This window comes from Lepidochelys olivacea, assembly GCF_965140295.1.
Source record: "Lepidochelys olivacea isolate rLepOli2 genome assembly, chromosome: 18".
NCBI classification, from domain to species: Eukaryota; Metazoa; Chordata; order Testudines; family Cheloniidae; genus Lepidochelys; species Lepidochelys olivacea.
In genome coordinates, this window is record NC_140428.1 from 9,898,125 (window position 1) to 9,918,976 (window position 20,852).

The 20,852-nt window shown below is 43.3% G+C and overlaps 1 protein-coding gene across 4 annotated transcripts in view; it reads left to right on the forward strand.

Annotated features, from left to right (window-relative positions):
- CCDC30 (coiled-coil domain containing 30) overlaps positions 1-20,852 on the forward strand; it is a 137,303-nt gene that overhangs the window by 91,752 nt on the left and 24,699 nt on the right. For all 4 annotated transcript variants that reach the window (XR_014714481.1, XM_084652016.1, XM_084652015.1 and 1 more), the window contains exons 14-19: positions 221-358; positions 1,603-1,769; positions 2,685-2,934; positions 6,849-7,025; positions 8,084-8,293; positions 13,014-13,171. Coding sequence is in view for 3 of the 4 variants with exons in the window: in XM_084652016.1 (XP_084508142.1) it covers positions 221-358; positions 1,603-1,769; positions 2,685-2,934; positions 6,849-7,025; positions 8,084-8,293; positions 13,014-13,171 (1,100 nt within the window). In the remaining variant the exon portion in view is untranslated. The remainder of the gene's footprint in view (positions 1-220; positions 359-1,602; positions 1,770-2,684; positions 2,935-6,848; positions 7,026-8,083; positions 8,294-13,013; positions 13,172-20,852) is intronic.

Genomic DNA, 20,852 nt, shown 5'->3' on the forward strand with positions numbered 1-20,852 from the left:
GCACCTGATCGTTGGGGCAATATCTTTTTTCCCGTAAATCAAAGGAAAACTAAGTAAACGATGTGTTGTTAACCAACAACATGCAAAGCCCTTTGGAACTTGCTTTTTCCTTAAATACAAGAAATTATTAAATATCTAAATAGACAAATGACTCTCATTTAATCTGTGCCTAGAATTAGTGATATGCTTCTTTGACTAACTCCTTTTTCTTTTTAACCAGGAATTACATAATTCAAAGTCAGAGCTCATGAGTCTTTATAATGAGCTCCAGAATCTCCGAGGTGCGGCAGAAGAAAGAGATTTCCTTAATGTAACCCATGAGAAACTACAGCAAGAAAATACTTTATTGGAAACAAAGGTGAGAATTTAGTGAGATCAGTAGTCTTTCAGTGTTCCATTGACTGACACTGACAAAATCTGACAATTTGCACTTCTCAAAAAGGGACAGGACAGTACATGAATAGCAAGATTATTCAGTTACAGTAGTTAATGCCAACAAATTTGGGAAGAGATATTAAATTTCATGCCTCCGAATTTAAGCCAATCTCTAACTACTGGGGATTAGCAGGTATTTTACACCTTCCTCTGAAACATCTGAGTCTGGCCACTCTGAAAGACAGGAGACTGGGTTAGACGGACAATGGGTCTGATCCAATCCAGCAGTTCCTGTGTTCCTAAGCACTCTTTATGTTCTCTGAGTCCTTCATCTCCAACTATTAGCTTTGCATCTTTTTTCACGGTCTCAAGTGCTGGCTCTGTTATTGTCCAGTGTAATTTCATTAATTCACAGTGAAAGTGTCAAGCTCCTATCTCTGTGAGAGACCTTCCTGGTGAACTAAATTTTACCATCATTTGTTGATTTTTCCCTTGGGGAAATTGAAACAAAGTATTTTGCTGCAGGTCCAGTTGACCCAAATTTGAAACATTTCAATTTGTCAAACTGAATCAAAATGTTTTGTTTCGGGTCAGTTCAACACTAATCTGTGTCCATCTGTGCTGCTACAGTGCCTCATGGGAGTTGTAGTTTGCATGCCTCAATGCCTCATCTCCTATGATGCACCATGGTCATAAGACTCCTGTGGTGCACCAGCGTGTCCAGAGCCTGGATTTGTTAATGCTCTGGGAATGCTGGGATGTCCATCTCTTTTCTCTGTGCATTTGGGATGACTGGTAGTTGGGAAAGAGGTGGCAATCATGCTGAGGAGATTGGCCAGGAGACAGATATTATTCTGTTGTGTGTTGCAGTCTGTTAGCTAGTGTGTGCTTCAGCAGCTGTTTTATGACTTTACTTTGTACTTTGTATTTTAAAATTTGTAATATACCTAGAGCTGTAGATAAGCAATAAGGGTACAAATCCAAATAGACAAATGTGATTTTATGGTAGAGCTTCCCTTGATATATGTGTAAACTGCTCACTGATTTCCCATGCACAGTATTGCAAAATATTGAAGAAATATGGGGCATTAGGGTAATTTAGACTTTATATTGCAGATTTACAAGTTTTCTTTAGTTGAAGTCACTAGACTTTCTTATACCCCATGAAAGATTTCCATGAAATCATAGAAAATCAGTCTTATGACATTTACAAGTCTGACTTTACAGGTCTCTGAGCTCTCACAGGAATGTGAACAGTTAAACCAGCTTGTAGTGAATCAGAAGACAGATGAAAACTTTACAACAAGTGAAAGGAAATATAAAGAGCTTATGACTAAAGCAAGAATATTGGAAGAACAGATCCAAATCCTGGGAGGAGAGAGAGACCAATTATGGTAAATCTTAATAGCACCCTCTGTGTTTTCTGCATTTTATCTTCAGTGACTAACCTAGAAATGTTCAGTTTTTTTTTAAATCTTAGCGCTTGTTTTTATAAAGTGCATGAATGAGAGATCAGCAGATGCCTTTTTTTCTCCTATTCCAGCTCAAATATTCAGCTGTCTTGCACTCAGGCTTTTGCTGAGCCCGAGTCTTCTCTGTCATACTACTGTAAATCTGGAGTAACTGATTTATTTCAGTGTTGTTACTCCAGATTCACACCTGTGTAAATGTGAGATTGCTCTGGCCCTTTCGGAACACTTTTATTTTAGTTCCCTTCTCAGCTTATGCAAGCTTGCTTCGAAATTGATTGTAATTCACACCTGTTTGTAGTAAGTACAAGTTCTGCCTGTGGACCCTCTGAAACAGAAATAAGAGTCTCCATAACATAACTAAAGGAGTGAATTGCCTCAGATTTAGTTTTTCCAGCGCAAGGGCTAATCTACACTGGCAACGCTAAAGCGCTACCGCGACTGCGCTTTGACATGGCTTGTGCAGTCACGGCAGAGCGCTGGGAGAGAGCTCCACGAGCGGTGTAGCTACCAGCACTGGGAGTGCGGCTTCTAGCACTGGGGCACTGTTTACACGGGCGCTTTACGGTGCTGAAACTTGCTGCGCTCAGGGGGGTGTTTTTTCACCTCCCCGAGCGAGAAGTTGCAGCGCTGTAAAGTGCCCGTGTAGACAAGCCCCAAGCCTCTGGGTGAAGTTCACCCAATGTAGAACTATTAGCACAAGGCCTGTGAGCCGCTTGAGAGCTTCAGTGGTGCCTAGGCATATTGCTGATCCTTTACAATGGTGAATTTCACCTATCATGAGTAATTTGACTGAAGTTTGTTTGTTTGTTTGGGTTTTTTTACTATTTTTACCTCAAGTACCAAGCTATTAGAGAGCAACAAGAAAACAGAGGAGTTAGAAAAGCAGGTGAAGGGGAGCAATGAAGAAAAACAACTGTTACAGGAAGAAAATGCTCAGCTAAGACAAGACATCCTGGCTACAAGGGAACAATTTCACAACAAGATAGAAGAGGCTGTAAGCATTAAATCTGAGATGAGCCAAGAGACCCAGCCTCTCAACCCCCGGAGCTCTGAATGTAACACAGCATTAAACATGAGCATTAAACAGGTATGAGAGCCCCTTACAGTAAGTGCCACTCCTCCATTTTGAGTGGTTTAACCAGTGTAGGGGCATAAGCTGGATAAAAAGTGAACTTGAACAGTGAAATAGTTTTTATCAGCCAACAAGCCACTGCAACATCATTGCATGCTGTGGAGAACTGATTAATTTACCTGGGTAAAATACATATATAAAAAAGCAAGTAATTAACCAATTTCAGTTTCCCATCTTCCTATATGAAGCTTCATAGATTAATAGATTTAAAGGTAGAAGGAACCATTTTGATCATCTGGTCTGGCCTCCCGCTTAACCCAGGACATAGACAAAAAGAAAAGGAGTACTTGTGGCACCTTAGAGACTAACCAATTTATTTGAGCATGAGCTTTCGTGAGCTACAGCTCACTTCAGATGAAGTGAGCTGTAGCTCACGAAAGCTCATGCTCAAATAAATTGGTTAGTCTCTAAGGTGCCACAAGTACTCCTTTTCTTTTTGCGAATACAGACTAACACGGCTGTTACTCTGAAACAGGACATAGACAGTAACTTCTACCTTAAGCCATAACTCTTGTTTGAGCTAGAGCATATCGTTTAGAAAGAAAACCAGTCATACTTTAAACACTTCAAGTGATGGCGAATCTACTGCATCCCTAGGTAAGTTGTTCCAGTGGTTAGTAACCCTTACTGTTAAAAGTTTGTGTCTTTTCTCTTATCTAAATTTGTCTAGCTTCAGCTTTCAAACATTGGATCTTGTTATGCATTTTTTCTGGTAGATTAAAGAGCCCTCTGCTATCAGAAATCTTTTCCTCATATAGGTGTTTGTAAGTGGTGATCAAGTCATCACTTAACCTTCTCTTGGATAAATTCACTTGATCAAGCTTCTTTAGTTTCTCACTATTAAGGCAGGTTTTTCAGACCTCAAATTATTCCTGTAGCTCTTCTCTGAACCCTTTTCAAATTTAGAAAAGCCTTTTTGAGGTGGGGACACAGAATGGGACACAGTATCCACTAATAGTCTCTGTGACGGGTTGGACCCCCCACCCCTGCATCTGGGATGCCACCTGATGTACTGGGGTTTCACTGAGCCCATCTGCTCCACTAGCCTAGGCTCTCTCTCCCTGTTTTGCTGAATCAGGCTCTCCGGCCTCTGGCAGCACACACACACAGGTGGGGATGCACCAGCTGTAGAATCACACAGAGTCTGCAGGCAGCTCTCTATGAGAATACTCAGCTAGGAAGTTGCCCAGCAGTCAAGTGCACACCCCCTTTGGGGAGTTAACCCAAAACAATACTGTCTTGCGCTGTATAAAAAAGTCTACACAGCGCAAGCTCATAAAAATTTGCCCTCTCCCTCATTGTGGAGAGTGATATTCACAGCTTCTTGCTCCCCGCCCCAGATATGAATTGCACAAACTGGGTTATGCTGTAAACAAGAAATAAGTTTATTAACTATAAAAGGTAAATTTTAAGTGATTATAAGAGATAGCAAACAGAACAAAGCAGATTACTAAGCAAATAAAACAAAACACAATACCAAGCTTAAGATCTTAAAGAGACTGGTTTCCAGAAGTAATTTCTCGCTCTAAATGTTGATTTTGGGCAGGTTGCAGAAATTCTTGAAGGTTAGCTACCCTGCTTGCAGCTTAAATCTTCAGGTATCTTATTCACAGACCAGATCCCTTTTCCAGCCTGGGTTCAGTACTCCTCCCACTTTCCCTTTGTCCTTGTTCCTTAGGTCTTGTCTACACGGCCATTTTACAGCGCTGCAACTTTCTCGCTCAGGGGTGTGAAAAAACACACCCCTGAGCGCTGCAAGTTTCAGCACTCTAAAGTGGCAGTGTAGACAGTGCACCAGCGCTGGTAGCTACTCCCCTCATGGAGGTGGTTTTTTTATAGCACTGGGAGAGCTCCATGACAGTGCTTTAATGTTGCTAGTGAAGACGTGCTCTTAGGTGTTTCCAGCAGTCATCCTGGGTGGGGATTCCATGAAGAGTAAACAAAGATCAGCTTACTCCCCAGCCTTAAATAAGATTTACATAAGGCGGGAAACTTTTGTTTCACAGTCTTGACCTCCCCCTCCTTTTAGTGGAAAATTACTAGAAGTCCAAGATGGTGTTTAGTACCAAGTGACATGACCAAGTAGTGTCACAGCAGCATCCCAGGACGCCTCTCAGGAAGGAGAGGGATTAATATCTTCAAAGTCTCATGGTTTCTTCCTAATGGCCCATCAAGGCTGAAGGCCTGTTGTGTGATGGGGGTTTCCCAAGTACACACCCAGTTGTAATTATTACATAGTCAATATTCCTAACTTTAGATACAGAAATGATACATGCATACAAATTGAATGATCACATTCAGTAAATTATTACCTTTCCAACGATACCTTACAAGACCCATCTTACATAACATATATCTGTTATGCCATATCCATATCATAAGCATATTTCCATAAAGAATAAGGGGTGTAACATAACAGTCTTACTAATGCAATACACAGAAGTAATACCCTTCTCCTACTTGATATTCCCCTGCTTATGATTGTGTTCACACTTTTAGCTGCAGCATCACAGTGGGAGCTCATGTTCAGTTGGTTTTTGCTATGACCCCAAAGTCATTTTCAGAGTCACTGTTTTCCAGAGTACAATCTTATAAGTGTGACCTGCATTCTTCGTTCTTTAATGTATGACCTTGCGTTAGTCTGTATTCAAATGCGTGTTGTTCAAATGAGTCCAGCTTACCAAGCAGCCCAGGTCTGTCAGTATAACTGATCTGTCCTCATCTGCAAAGTTTGTCAGCAATGATTTTATATTTTCTTCCAGATCATTGATAAAGATACTAAATAGCACTGGACTGAGAACAGATCCCAGCTAGAACCATTCTCATTGGATGACAATTCCCCAATTAAAATTACTTTTTGCACTCTGACAGTTAACTAGTTTTTAATCCATTTAATATTGGCTGCATTGACTTTACATAGTGCTACGTTTTTTATTGGAATGTCATGCAGGACTTAGATGCCTTGCAGAAGTCTGAGTATATTGTGTTATCATTTACCTTTATCATTCAAACTTGTGATCTCATCAAAAGTGGTATCATTTTGTCTATTTTCCATGAGACCATGTTGATTGGCATTAATTATGCTACAGTCTTTTAATTCTTTTCTGATTGCATCCCATATCAGCCTTTCCATGATTTTGACAAGGATTGATGTCAGGCTAACTGGCCTTTAAGTTACCCAGGTCATCCTATTTATCCTTTTCAAATATTGGCACAATGTTAGCTTTTTTTCGATCTCTGGATCTCCCCCCATGCACCAAGTTTTGTTAAAAATCAACATTAATGGTTCAGAGAGCTCCTTGCTGAATTCCCTTAATATCCAGTCCTGCAGATTTAAAAATATTTAATAGTTGCTGTTTAACATGCTCCCTTGTTACTGATGGAATAGTAAGTATTTCATTATCACTATAAGATGTGAATACATCATCCTCCTTCTTTCTGAATACAGAACAGGAAGTCAGACCAGATTATCACAGTTGTCCCTTCTGGCCTTGGAATCTATGAACAGAAATATTTATTGAACACTGGCGTTTTCTGCATCCTGGTTGATAATTTTACCATCCTTGTCTAGTATCGTACCTATACCTTTGCAAGAATTTTGTTTATTCCTGAAATATTTAAAGAATCCCTTCTTATTTTCCTGAATTTGACTGGCCACAGAATTTTCATTGATACCTTTTGCTTCCCTTATCAATTGTTTGAATTTCCTAACTGTTGATTAGTACTCATTACTATGTATTACTTTTTAAATTTTTTATTGCTGCCTTCACCTCCCCTTTTTAATGAAGACTTTTTTTTTCAACCAAGAATCCTCCTATCATCCTAATTTTTCCCCCTCTTCACATGCCTCTGTTTCCTTATTAATGCAGTATCTGTCTGGAGAGAGACTCCTGCAGCAGCAACAGGAGGAAACGCAACAACTGAGACAGGATTTCCACAGAGTTCAGAATTTGTGCAGCTCGGCTGAGAAAGAGCTGAGATATGAAAGGGAGAAAAACTTGGACTTAAAGAAGTATAATATTTTGCTCCAGCAAGAAAGCACCAAGGTACGTGCATGGTGTGTGCCACTGCATTAAAAGAGCCATCATGGGTTCCAGGGGCGTTTTCACCACAGTTTGGGGACCTGTGGGAGTTTCATTCCCAGCTCTTTCAGAGACAAAAGGTGAGATGCAAGTTTTGCTCAGTTTCTCATGGTTCTGATTCTCAAGAATGCAAAGGCCCTTTACACTGCATTAGCAGTAACTTAAATGGTAGTAATTTATTAGGGCCTCTTTTCTACTGCCAGAGTGGCATCAAGTTGCCTTAACATAAAGGAGACAGAATTTAGCGCAAAGTCTGTAGCACCCCAATTAGCATCCAGCCCGTATCATCTGAGGAAGTTCCAAATGAGGAGGACTGGTAGGTGCTCAGTAATTACTCCTGAGCTGGAGAGTGATAGAGGAGTTCGTGGCCTGCACCAGATCTAGCTCTGTAATAGATGTAGCTTTACCTCTTCCATGTGCTCACTGATTCATCCTCGCAACTCCCCTGGGAGGAAGTTATGTAGCTATTATCTCCACTTGTCATATGGGGAACCTGAGGCAGAGAGGTTAAGTCCCAGGCCACAGGGGGAGTAAAGGTCAGGCCTGGAACTAGAAGTCAGCATTTCTTCTTTGAACATTGTCATCTTAGATCCATATTCATGGGATCCCAGTCTCCCAGTGCAGGAGTCCTGAAAACTCGTGAAAATCAGTGACTGTTTGAATAGATTTGTAGAGCTGAATCTTTTGAAAATCTCGCCCTAGACTTGCACATTTGCATTCCTCTACCTCGATGTTGTCTCTAACGACTGTTGCATTAATTGAAATATCTTGCTGTGTCCAATATTTCTTTATTTATTTTTCAAAGGATATTTTTAAAGCATACAGAGACCCAACTCTCCTGATGATCCTGAGAGCAGCTGGCATTGGCGCTGACTCAGTACAAAACATGGTGCATTTGTTTATCTTTCGCTATATTGGATTGTCTAGTAACCCCATCTCCCTTTTTCCTATCAGTCCATTTTGCTTGAAGCACATGGAAGTCAGTGCTCAATTCTGTACTTTTCTTTCCTTGTCAAACTCAGGTCAAAGCTGAACTGAGACAAGTCCAGTTGAAGTTAACCGACTCAACCAAAATGTGCTCCTCTCTCACTGTGCAATGGGAGCACAGTCAGCAGAAAGTCAAAGAACTTGAACTAGAGCTGCTGAAGCACTCCCAGAGTAGTAAACTGCAGAGCAGTCTGCAGGAGAAACTTGCACTGGAGAAATCTAGGGCTACTGATGCAGAGAAAAAGGTAAATATACAACCTACATTGCATTAGTATCAAATCTGCATTCATTAGTTGTAGTCTGCAGAAGTTCAGACTAAAAAGCATGCACTGGTAGCTAATGTCTTAGTACTCAGATGCACAGTTTGCTCGTTTTTGATCACTTGTGAGGTTTTCGGAAGTATTTGAAGTGCATTTCAATTATTACGAGGAACACAATGAATATATTAATATGCAAATCTGAACATCATCTTTGAAATCTTATTTCTGAAATTCAGAATATTTTCCCATTGTTTCCTTGTACTCCCGCGTCTGCCTTTCTATCTGTACCCACATGATAACTCTTGTCAGGTACTTAGGTTGTGGGCTCTTTGGGGCAGGGACTGTCTTCTTGTTCTGTGTTTCTACAGTGCCTAGCACAGCAGGTCCATGACTGGGGTCCCTAGGTGCTCCAGCAATGTTAATAATAATAATTAATAAAGTGATCTCTGAGTTGGATTAGCAATACAGGGTCTAATCCAAAACCCATTGAACTCAGTGGAAAGCCTCCTCTTGGCTTTAGTTAGCTTTGGATCAGACCCATACAGAGATGGGGATAAACTCAAGCAGAGGCAAGCAAATCTCTCCTACCTCCCCCCCCTTCGATTTGAATACTAATCTAGAAACATTCCATCCAAAAAACTATGCAGCAGTTGCAAACTAAGGCCCAATCCTGCAGTTCATGTCATCCAGGTGCTGCCATGTGTGCACCTAGAATCCTATAGAAGCAAGTGGGACTGTATGTGGTTGCTGAGCTCTGTCCAGTGGGTCTGTTTGCAGGATCTAGTCTGTAAGCACGCAGTAGCAGCAAATAATAATAAAGTTAGGTTGCACAGATGGCCTTAACTCTGTACCCAAATGCATATGCAATATGGTACCAAGCCTGATTCCTCACTTTGTAGTTACATCAATTGCTTTACACCAATGTAAATGAGAGGAAAATCGGGGCCACCCTCAAAAATGCAGTCTAGTATCTCACACTGATTCATTGGAGCAGTCAGTTAATCATAGAATATCAGGGTTGGAAGGGACCTCAGGAGATCTAGTCCAACCCCCTGCTCAAAAGCAGGACCAATCCCTAATTTTGGCCCCAGATCCCTAAATGGCCCCCTAAAGGATTGAACTCAGAACCCTGGGTTTAGCAGGCCAATGCTCAAACTGAGCTATCCCTTCCCCCTGGGGTTGCTGGAAGAGTCCAAAGCATATTTATGAATCTCACCCAGTATTTTGTTTCCAAACTGGGGAGCCCTGAACATAAGAATATAAGAATGGCCATACTGGATCAGACCAAAGGTCCATCCAGCCCAGCATCCTGTCTACCGACAGTGGCCAATGCCAGGTGCTCCAGAGTGAGTGAACCTAACAGGTAATGATCTAGTGATCTCTCTCCTGCCATCCATCTCCACCCTCTGACAAACAGAGGCGAGGGACACCATTCCTTACCCATCCTGGCTAATAGCCATTAATGGACTTAACCTCCATGAATTTATCCAGTTCTCTTTTAAACCCTGTTTTAGTCCTAGTCTTCACAACCTCCTCAGGCAAGGAGTTCCACAGGTTGACTGTGCGCTGAGTGAAGAAGAACTTTCTTTTATTTGTTTTAAACCTGGTACCCATTAATTTCATTTGGTGGCCCCTAATTCTTATATTATGGGAACTAGTAAATAACTTTTCCTTATTCACTTTCTCCACACTACTCATGATTTTATATACCTCTATCATATTCCCCCTTAGTCTCCTCTTTTCCAAGCTGAAAAGTCCTAGCCTCTTTAATCTCTCCTCATATGGGACCAGTTCCAAACCCCTAATCATTTTAGTTGCCCTTTTCTGAATGTATTCTAATGCCAGTATATCTTTTTTGAGATGAGGGGACCACATCTGTAGGCACTATTCAAGATGTGGGCGTACTATGGATTTATATAAGGGCAATAAGATATTCTCTGTCTTATTCTCTATCCCTTTTTTAATGATTCCTAACATCCCGTTTGCTTTTTTGACTGCTGCTGCACACTGCAGGGACGTCTTCAAAGAACTATCCACAATGACTCCAAGATCTTTCTCCTGATTAGTTGTAGCTAAATTAGCTCCCATCATACTGTATGTATAGTTGAGGTTATTTTTTCCAATGTGCATTACTTTACATTTATCCACATTAAATTTCATTTGCCATTTTGTTGCCCAATCACTTAGTTTTGTGAGATCTTTTTGAAGTTCTTCACAGTCTGCTTTGGTCTTAACTATCTTGAGCAGTTTAGTATCATCTGCAAACGTTGCCACTTCACTGTTTACCCCTTTCTCCAGATCATTTATGAATAAGTTGAATAGGATTGGTCCTAGGACTGACCCTTGGGGAACACCACTAGTTACCCCTCTCCATTCTGAAAATTTACCATTTATTCCCACCCTTTGTTCCCTGTCTTTTAACCAGTTCTCAATCCATGAAAGGATCTTCCCTCTTATCCCATGACAACTTAATTTACATAAGGGACCTTGTCACAGGCTTTCTGGAAATCTAAGTACACTATGTCCACCGGATCCCCTTTGTCCACATGTTTATTGACCCCCTCAAAGAACTCTAATAGATTAGTAAGACACAATCTCCATTTACAGAAACCATGTTGACTTTTGCACAACAATTTATGTGTCTGACAATTTTATTCTTTACTATTGTTTCAACTAATTTGTCCGATACTGACGTTGGACTTGCTGGTCTGTAATTGCCAGGATCACCCCTAGAGCCCTTCTTAAATATTGGCATTACATTAGCTATCTTCCAGGCATTGGGTACAGTAGCTGATTTAAAGGACAGGTTACAAACCATCGTTAATCGTTCCGCAATTTCACATTTGAGTTCTTGGGTGAATGCTATCCGGTCCCGGTGACTTGTTATTGTTAAATTTCTCAATTAATTCCAAAAACCCCTCTGGTGACACTTCGATCTGTGACAATTCCTCAGATTTGTCACCTACAAAAGATGGCTCAGGTTTGGGAATCTCCCTAACATCCTCAGCCGTGAAGACTGAAGCAAAGAATTCATTTAGTTTCTCCACAATGACTTTATTGTCCTTAAGTGCTCCTTTTGTATCTCGATCGTCCAGGGGCCCCACTGGTTGTTTAGAAAGCTTCCTGCTTCTGATGTACTTAAAAAACATTTTGTTATTACCTTTTGAGTTTTTGGCTAGTTGTTCTTCAAACTCCTTTTTGGCTTTTCTTATTACATTTTTACCTTTTATTTGGCAGTGTTTATGCTCCTTTCTATTTACCTCACTAGGATTTGACTTCCACTTTTTAAAAGATGCCTTTTTATCTCTCACTGCTTCTTTTATGTGGTTGTTAAGCCACGGTGGCTCTTTTTTAGTTCTTTTACTGTGTTTTTTAATTTGGGGTATACATTTAAGTTGGGCCTCTATTATGGTGTCTTTGAAAAGTGTCCATGGAGCTTGCAGGAATTTCACTCTAGTCACTGTACCTTTTAATTTCTGTTTAACTAAGCTCCTCATTTTTGCATAGTTCCCCTTTCTGAAATTAAATGCCACAGTGTTGGCCTGTTGGGATGTTCTTCCCACCACAGGAATGTTAAATGTTATTATATTATGGTCACTATTTCCAAGCAGTCCTGTTATAGTTACCTCTTGGACCAGATCCTGTGCTCCACTCAGGACTAGATCAAGAGTTGCCTCTCCCCTTGGGGGTTCCTCTACCTCATTCACTGCTTCCTCATTCACTGCTTCCATTCACTGTATTTTTCACTGTGCAACTAAATTAGGCATGCAAGTTTGTTCATAAGAAAGTCATGCGAGACCGTATCAAAAGCTTTACTAAAGTCAAGATACACCACATCTGATGCTTCTCCCATCCACAAGGCTTGTTACCCTGTCAAAGAAAGCTATCAAGTTGGTTTGACATGATTTGTTCTTGACAAATCCATGCTGACTGTTATTTATCACCTTGTTGTCTTCTCGATGTTTGCAAATTAATTGCTTTATTATTTGTTCCATTATCTTTCCAGGGACTGAAGTTAAGATAACTGCTCTGTAATTTCTCGGGTTGTCCTTATTCCCCTTTTTATAGATAGGGCACTATATTTGCCCATTTCCAATTTTCTGGAATCTCTCCCTTCTTCCATGACTTTTCAAAGATAATCACCAATGGCTCAGATATCTCCTCAGTCAGCTCCTTGAGTATTCTAGGATGCATTTCATCAGGCCCCGGTGACTTGAAAACATCTAATTTGTCTAAGTAATTTTTAACTTGTTCTTTCCCTATTTTAGTCTCTGATCCTACCTCATTTTCACTGGCATTCACTATGGTAGACACCACCAACCTTCTTGGTGAAAACCGAGTCAAAGAAGTCATTAAGCACCTTTGCCATTTCCACATTTTCCGTTATTGTTTTTCCCTCCTCACTGAGTAATGGGCCTACCCTGTCCTAGGTCTTCCTCTTGCTTCTAATGTAGTCGCTGTCTGTGCATTCCCTGTTCCAGCAAAGGTTCGGAGAAGCCATTCCTTCAGGCAGGAGAGGTGGCATTGTGGTACCACAAATTAGCATGCAGCAGGGGTAGGAGAGGCTGGCCCTGCCGACTGTACCAGAGACAGGTTCTGTTCTCCCGCAGCCCATGCTTACTTGCAGTAGCCAGCTGTTATTGACAGCATCCAGCCAAAACCTGTCATTTACTGTTTGTCTAATCTGCAACCAATTTCCCCCAAGGTTTTGGAGCTACAGCAAAAACTGAAGGAGTCCCATCATCAGCTCCGCCTAACTGAGACCCACGTTTTGGGCAGGAAACAAATGGGGGAGGAGTTAAAGGAGGCCCAAGAAAGGGAAACTCAGCTGCGGCGGCAGTTCCAGGAAGAGCAGCGGAAAAGGTGAAAGGAACTGAGATTGTCATGTTGCTGAGGTGAGGGGGTGCTAGTCCCAGGATGCTGGCTGCTCCGGGAACACGCCGGCCTACCATTTACATGGCGCTCTGCCTGGCAGTGGAGATGGGCTGCATTACTGCGTTAGCCTGAACAGGAAATGATGAGTGTGGGCACGGGGATCTCCTCCCCCCCCCCCCCCAGAACTAAGGGTGTCCGCACTGTCACCAGGCTGTGGTGATGGGCACTGTTGACAACCCTAAGGAGGAGGAGGGAGGTGGCAGGGGAATGCTTTTGTCATGGTCTCCCCTACAGAAATCAAAACCCTAGAAAGGGAGTTCTGAGCAGTCCTCTTGGGGTGGTGTGACTTGAGTGTTGCATGCTGTGTGCTGCAAGCAAACTCCACAGGGGGCTGCAAAGGCCTAATGACAAGCAGCAAAAACCTCCAGATATGGAGCAAATATCCAGCCTGCCAGTGTTCTGCTGGGAAGGCATTCCAGTCACAGGGCACCTCAGCTCAGCAAAAAGCCTCCCTGCCCCAGAATGGGGTTTTAGCATTATTATTTCTATATGTAATATGGCAGCACCTCCAGACCCTAACCAAGATCAGAGCCCCGCAGGGCTGGGTGCTGTACAAATACAGGGCACAAGATGGTCCCTGCCCCAGAGAACAGATAGTCTAAATAAACATGATGGCCAAAGGTTGGGAGGGGGAACAGAGAGAGGAAGTGACTTGCCCAAGGTCATGCATCAAGTCGGTGGGAGAGCTGGGTTCTATTCCAGAACCCAGAGAATAAAACCCGGCTCTCCTGACTCCCAGTCCAGTGCACCGGCCACAAAAGCATACTGCTCCTGACTGGAGGAGTAGGTGGATCTGGCAGAGAGGGTTTGCCAGGTCGATAACTCAACAAAAACCTCAATTTTTTAAATTCACCCAAAGCTGCCAGGGACGGTCCAGATTTCCACCAGAGTCTGCAGAACCCAGAGACCTCACTGCAAAAGCTAGGTCCAGCTTGCTGCAGAGTACACAGGGCCTTGGTTATAGTGTGCCCATCGTTATGGAATCTGGACTTCAGCTCCTAGAGCGAGTGAGCAGCAGGCCCTAGTGAGTGATCCAGTTGACTACAGCCTTTAAAGATAAGTTGATGTTACGGACACATACTACGTTCCTTCCAAAGGGGTGACTGACAGGTCAGGTCAATACTACAAATTTTTCTCAGCCTAGCTAAGTTAGTCAGTATGTGAAGAGACCCCCCCACTCAGCCAACATAGTGATGCTGGCAAATCCCCAGGTGCACACACAGCTATGCCGAGAGAAGAGTGCTTCTGTCGACATAGCTGATGTCATTCGGGGAGGAGGTTTACCTACGCTAGCAGAAAACCTCCTTTTTTTTGGTATAAGCTGTGTCTACACTAGGGGGCTTTGCCAGTATAGCTATACAGGCAAAGGAAAGGCCATAGAGTTCCACCTTAATCATCCTGTGGATTTTATTTGTTCCATCCTGGCAAAGCCATGGTCCACAGACTGGATGTGAATAATACTTTAGGCTGTTTTCTGGTCTAAGCCTTTAGAAAGTGCTCCCAGCTTTGTGTGTCATTGGAATCATAGAATCATAGAATATCAGGGTTGGAAGGGACCCCAGAAGGTCATCTAGTCCAACCCCCTGCTCGAAGCAGGACCAATTCCCAGTTAAATCATCCCAGCCAGGGCTTTGTCAAGCCTGACCTTAAAAACCTCTAAGGAAGGAGATTCTACCACCTCCCTAGGTAACGCATTCCAGTGTTTCACCACCCTCTTAGTGAAAATTTTTTTCCTAATATCCAATCTAAACCTCCCCCACTGCAACTTGAGACCATTGGACACTAAGAGTTAGTCACTTTCAGCATTACCAAACGCCAGGGTTCTCCCCCACCCCTCACTGAGTGTGTGTTCTGATGTGATTCATTAACTGCATTATTGAAAGGAGTAACAAAGACTATTGATGAAGGGCAGACAGTGGATGGAGTTTAACTGGAATCCATTATAGCTACCACACTGGCAGATGATGGACAGGATAAAATATGTAGGCATCAGGGCCAAGAGTACAAGAGGCTGTTTGAACCCCGAATCTGGCCCTGAATAGAAAAGTAACTGTGTTTAATTTCTCAAACTGGGAAAGGGGCAGGAAGGGTCCAGACAAATATAGTAAATAGCATTAAATCTACAAGTTTGAGTCCCATAAGTAGGCCCCTACCAAATTCACTGCCATGAAAAATGTGTCATGGACTGTGAAATCTGGTCTCCCCCCATGAAAACTGGTCTTTTGTGTGCTTTTACCCTCTACGATACAGATTTCACGGGGGAGACCAGCATTTCTCAAATTGCGGGTCCTGACCCAAAAGAGAGTTGCAAGGGGGTCTCAAGGTTATTTTCGGGGGGTTGCAGTATTGCCCCGTTACTTCTGCGCTGCCTTCAGAGCCGGGCAGCCGGAGAGCAGCTGTTGCTGACTGAGGGCCCAGCTCTGAAGGCAGCATCACCGCCAGCAGCAGTGCAGAAGTAAGGGTAGCAGTACCGTGACCCTCCCCCCACAATAACCTTGTGACCCCCACACACACACACACACAACTCCTTTTTGGGTCAGGACCCTTACAATTATAACACCATAAAATTTGAGATTTAAATAGCTGAAATCATGAAATTTATTATTTTTAAAATCCTATGACTGTGAAATTGACCAAAATGGACCGTGAATTTGGTAGGGCCCTACCTATAAGGCTGAGCAGCAGAGCAGGCACTCAGATACCATGGTGATGGACACAGTATAAGAGCCTAGAGAGACGGTAGCTAATGTTATCTGTATGTCTGTCTAAACATATTGTTAAGTGAAATGAGAAATAGCATCAGCCATAGGCACCAACTTCTGGCACTGTGGGGTGCTCGCACACCCTAACCCCACCATGACTCCACCCTTGCCCCGCCTCCTCCCGCCCCTGCCCTGCCCCCATTCTAACCCCTTCCCCAAAGTCCCTGCCCCAATTCCGCCCCCTCCTTGCCCCTATTGGACCCCTTCCCTAAATCCCTGCCCTGGCCCCGCCTCTTCCCCGCCTCCTCCCCTGAGCACACCACGTTCCCACTCCTCCCCCCTCCCTCCCACAGCTTGTTACTCCTTGAGACAGCCGTTTCACGGTGGCAAGCCTGGGAGGAGAAGTGGGGACACAGCGTGCTCAGGGGAGGAGGCAGAGGCAGAGGTGAGCTGGGGAGGGGGGGTGGGGTGGGGAGCTTGGCTGCCGGTGGGTGCAGAGCACCCACCAATTTTTCCCCGTGGGTGCTCCAGCCCTGGAACACCCATGGAGTCAGCGCCTATGACATAAGCTGTAATGTCTGCATTTACAGCCAGTATGAACATAGCAGGGGTCACTGGCAAAGGGCGTAGTGTGCTGAGATTATAGAGAAGTGTGGGTAAATTAAAGACGTGGGGACTGGGCTTTAGTCTTGGAAAACACGTGTGAATATTCAGCCAGCTAGATGGGACGAAGGGAGGAAAGGACTTGGTGCTGATTGGAATGTCCACAGCAGAGATAGCCATTGTGTGACAAGCTGCATGGATAGTACAGTGCATTTCACATCAACAGAGATTATTAGGGCTGTGGAAATATGTGGAGAGTTTTTTGTGAACTCCTAGAGCCTGAGTCGTCCCTTCAAGGACAAGGGGACGCAACCCACTGGGGCAGCTGGATCAGGAAAATCATTTCCCTGGAGGGAAGGCAGGACCCTTGGGGATTCTGCCTCATTGCCATGCCATGTTTTCAGGAAGATCCTGGATCAGCACGCAGAGGAGCAGCTGCAGCAGCTCCGTGGCTTTGCACGCTGGGCAGTACTCTGTGTGAACTCCACTGCAGAGGCTGCCTGGGATGGTGCTGATCTCACCCACTTCCCCGCCAGCTGGCTCTTGTGCCACTGCTCTTGGTGGACTTTCTGCCAGTAGAGTCCTGTAACCTCAGACTGAATTAGGCCCATAATTCCCCACCCCAGCAACCTTTGACAGCACCTGCTCTCCTCATTGCCCCCCACCCCAGCATTCACCAGGGCGTTCAGTACCAACGGTAAACACATTGGCTGGGTGATCAGCAATGAAAGAGTTAACAATGTCAACTTCGAAATGGTCATCAGTTGGCCTCAGCATTAACTCCCCCTGAGACTGAATGGGGCACATCCCACTACAGTCCCTGTCCCTGTGCAAACTCAGGCAGACATTGCTGCATCAGTCACTGTTGGAAGCTTCCAGTACGGATGTAAACGCCTAGATTATGCCGCACTGTTCTGAAGCAAGGGAGGGGTTCTGTGGCATGTTTGCTTTGGGGTATAGAACAATGGGTAAGGTTAACAAGGTCATTCTGGTCCTGGAGATAATTGGCGGTTTCAGGGAGACTCCCTGTACTGCTAATGGTGAATACGCTTAGAACCATGATATCCCTAGAACTGGAATGAACTTCGGAAGTGCACCTCCTGCAGTGGCTGGGTAGGACCTGCACCTGCTCTCAGGTGAGGATGGACTCTGTGCTTGTCTATACTGGGGAATAGCTTTTCCTCACTGGTTAATCCATTTTGGAAGTGGAATAAGAGCGTCTCCTCGGGGAGCTAGTGTGGAGAAGCTATTGCACTTTACATTCCCTAGCTTATTTCACAACTAACTTTCCCATGTGGCCAGGTCTAAAATAAATCTTTTCCCCATCACAAGGTCTCTGACTCTAGCAATGGCAACATGTGTAGTGGGCACAACACAAAGATATGCAGTTAGCATTTGTGACGCTTCCTGGGGTTACCCAAGGTTGGGAGGCACCTCGCTCCCCTCTGTCCTTGCCGTGGGGAAGCCCTGTCTTTGTCTGCTAGGTTCAGCGCCCCAACTCCATCAGCCATGGGCAACACACGGCGTTCCCTTTGGGCCTTGCAGGTCCTGCTGTCTCTCTACAGGTTAGCAATACGTACACTCCAAACCCTGAGTCCTCCAAGCATCTCCCTGATGTGTCCGTCCACTGGACCCTCAGAATATTCATAGGTTGGCTGCTTCCAAAGAAACAACATACCCTAGTGTCATAAATATAAAGGGAAGGGTAACCACCTTTCTGTATACAGTGCTGTAAAATCCCTCCTAGCCAGAGGCAAAACCCTTTCACCTGTAAAGGGTTAAGAAGCTAAGATAACCTCGCTGGCACCTGACCCAAAATGACCAATGAGGGGACAAGATACTTTCAAATCTGGAGGGGGGGAACAAAGGGTTTGTGTGTCTGTGTGATGCTTTTGCCGGGAACAGATCAGGAACGCAGACTTACAACTTCTGTTAAGTTAGTAAGTAATCTAGCTAGAAATGCGTTAGATTTCCTTTTGTTTAATGGCTGGTAAAATAAGCTGTGCTGGATGGAATGTATATTCCTGTTTATGTGTCTTTTTGTAACTTAAGGTTTTGCCTAGAGGGATTCTCTATGTTTTGAATCTGATTACCCTGTAAGGTATTTACCATCCTGATTTTACAGAGGTGATTCTTTTACCTTTTCTTTAAGTAAAATTCTTCTTTTAAGAACCTGATTGCTTTTTCATTGTTCTTAAGATCCAAGGGTTTGGGTCTGTGTTCACCTGTGCCAATTGGTGAGGATTCTTATCAAACCTTCCCCAGGAAAGGGGGTGTAGGGCTTGGGGGGATATTTTGGGGGAAGACGTCTCCAAGTGGGCTCTTTCCCTGTTCTTTGTTTAAAACGCTTGGTGGTGGCAGCACAGGGTTCAAGGACAAGGCAAAGTTTGTACCTTGGGGAAGTTTTTAACCTAAGCTGGTAAGAATAAGCTTAGGGGGTCTTTCGTGCAGGTCCCCACATCTGTACCCTAGAGTTCAGAGTGGGGAAGGAACCTTGACACCTAGCTTACCAGGCACCTCTGATCACCACTCTGCTTAACACACAGCACTTGCATATGTACAGAGTGAAATAAAATATACGTTTATTTAACAGAGATATTCAGGTGGTCACAAGTGGAAGAATTGAAACACATGGTTACATATAAAATAAAATCCCAGCACACATGCTAGAGCCTGCCCTAGACTTAATTAACTAGATACTCTTCTGTCTAACCAAGTATTTCTCAGCAGCACTTTACAGCCAGGTTGCCTGTGACCCTTTCATGAGACAGACACACTGTCAGCTTGTCTCTGAGATGACGGATTCCATGTGTTTCTTAGGCCCCCAAGATATACCAATCCCATCCTTTGTCTTTATTCATAAACAACTCACCCCCTGCTGTTGGTTTCATTTTGTAGACTTGCTCTCTTGTAGATTTCTCAATCTCTTCTTTTGCCTGTGGCTCAGTATGCAAATAGGCACACAGTGAGGCGTAAAGCAGAACACACAAATCACCGGATAGGGAGAGAGGTCTCTGTTACCTCCTGCCTGGAAGGAACATTTCCAACGTATATCACCTCCTGGTGATTTTTCTTAACTCCAAGACCTTAAGAGTTGGGCTGTCAAGCGAGTAAAAAAATCAATTGCTATTAATCGCACAATTAAAAAATAAATTGCGATTAATCACACGATTGATCGCACTGTTAAAATTCGAATACCATTTATTTAAATATTTTTGGATATTTTCAAATATATTGATTTCAATTACAGCAGAGAATACAAAGTGTACAGTGCTCACTGTATATTTATTTTTTATTACAGATATACACTTTAAAAAACAAAATAAATTATATTTTTCAATTCCCCCATTACAAGTACTGTAGTGCAATCTCTTTATCATGAAAGTTGAACTTATGGGAGATAATGCCGCCAGCTTCTTGTTTACAATGTCACCTGAAAGTCAAAAAAGGTGTTCGCATGGCACTGTTGTACCCAGTGTTGCAAGATATTTATGTGCCAGCTGCACAAAAGGTTCATATGTCCCTTCATGCTTCAGCCACCATTCCACAGGACATGCGTCCATGCTGATGACAGGTTCTGCTCGATAATGATCCAAAACTGTGGAACCAATGCTCATTTTCATCATTGGAGTCAGATGCCACCAGCAAACAGTTGATTTTCTTTTTTGGTGGTTCGGGTTCTGTAGTTTCTGCATCAGAGTGTTGCTCTTTTAAGACTTCTGAAAGCATGAGCCACATCTCATCCCTCTCTGATTTTGGAAGGCACTTCAGATTCGTAAACCTTGGGTCAAGTGCTATAGCTATCTTTAGAAAACTCACATTTTGTCAAATCTGCAGAGAAAGTGTTCTTAAAAAGAACATGTGCTAAGTCATCATCCAAGACTGCTATAACATGAAATATATGGCAGAATGTGGGTTAAACAGAGCAAGAAACATACAATTCTCCCCCAAGGAGGTCAGTCACACATTTAATTAATGCATTATTTTTTAACAAGCGTCATCAGCATGGAAGCATGTCCTCTGGAATGGTGGCTGAAGCATGAAGGGGCATACAAATGTTTAGCATATCTGGCACATAAATATCTTGCAATGCCAGCTACAAAAGTGCCATGCAAATGCCTTTTTCTCACTTTAAGGTGACATTGTAAATAAGAAGTGGGCAGCATTATCCCCCGTAAATGTAAACAAACTTGTTTGTCTTAGCCATTGGCTGAACAAGAAGTAGGACTGAGTGGACTTGTAGGCTCTAAAGTTTTACATTGTTTGTTTGTTTTGTTTTTGAGTGCAGTTATTTAATTAAAAAA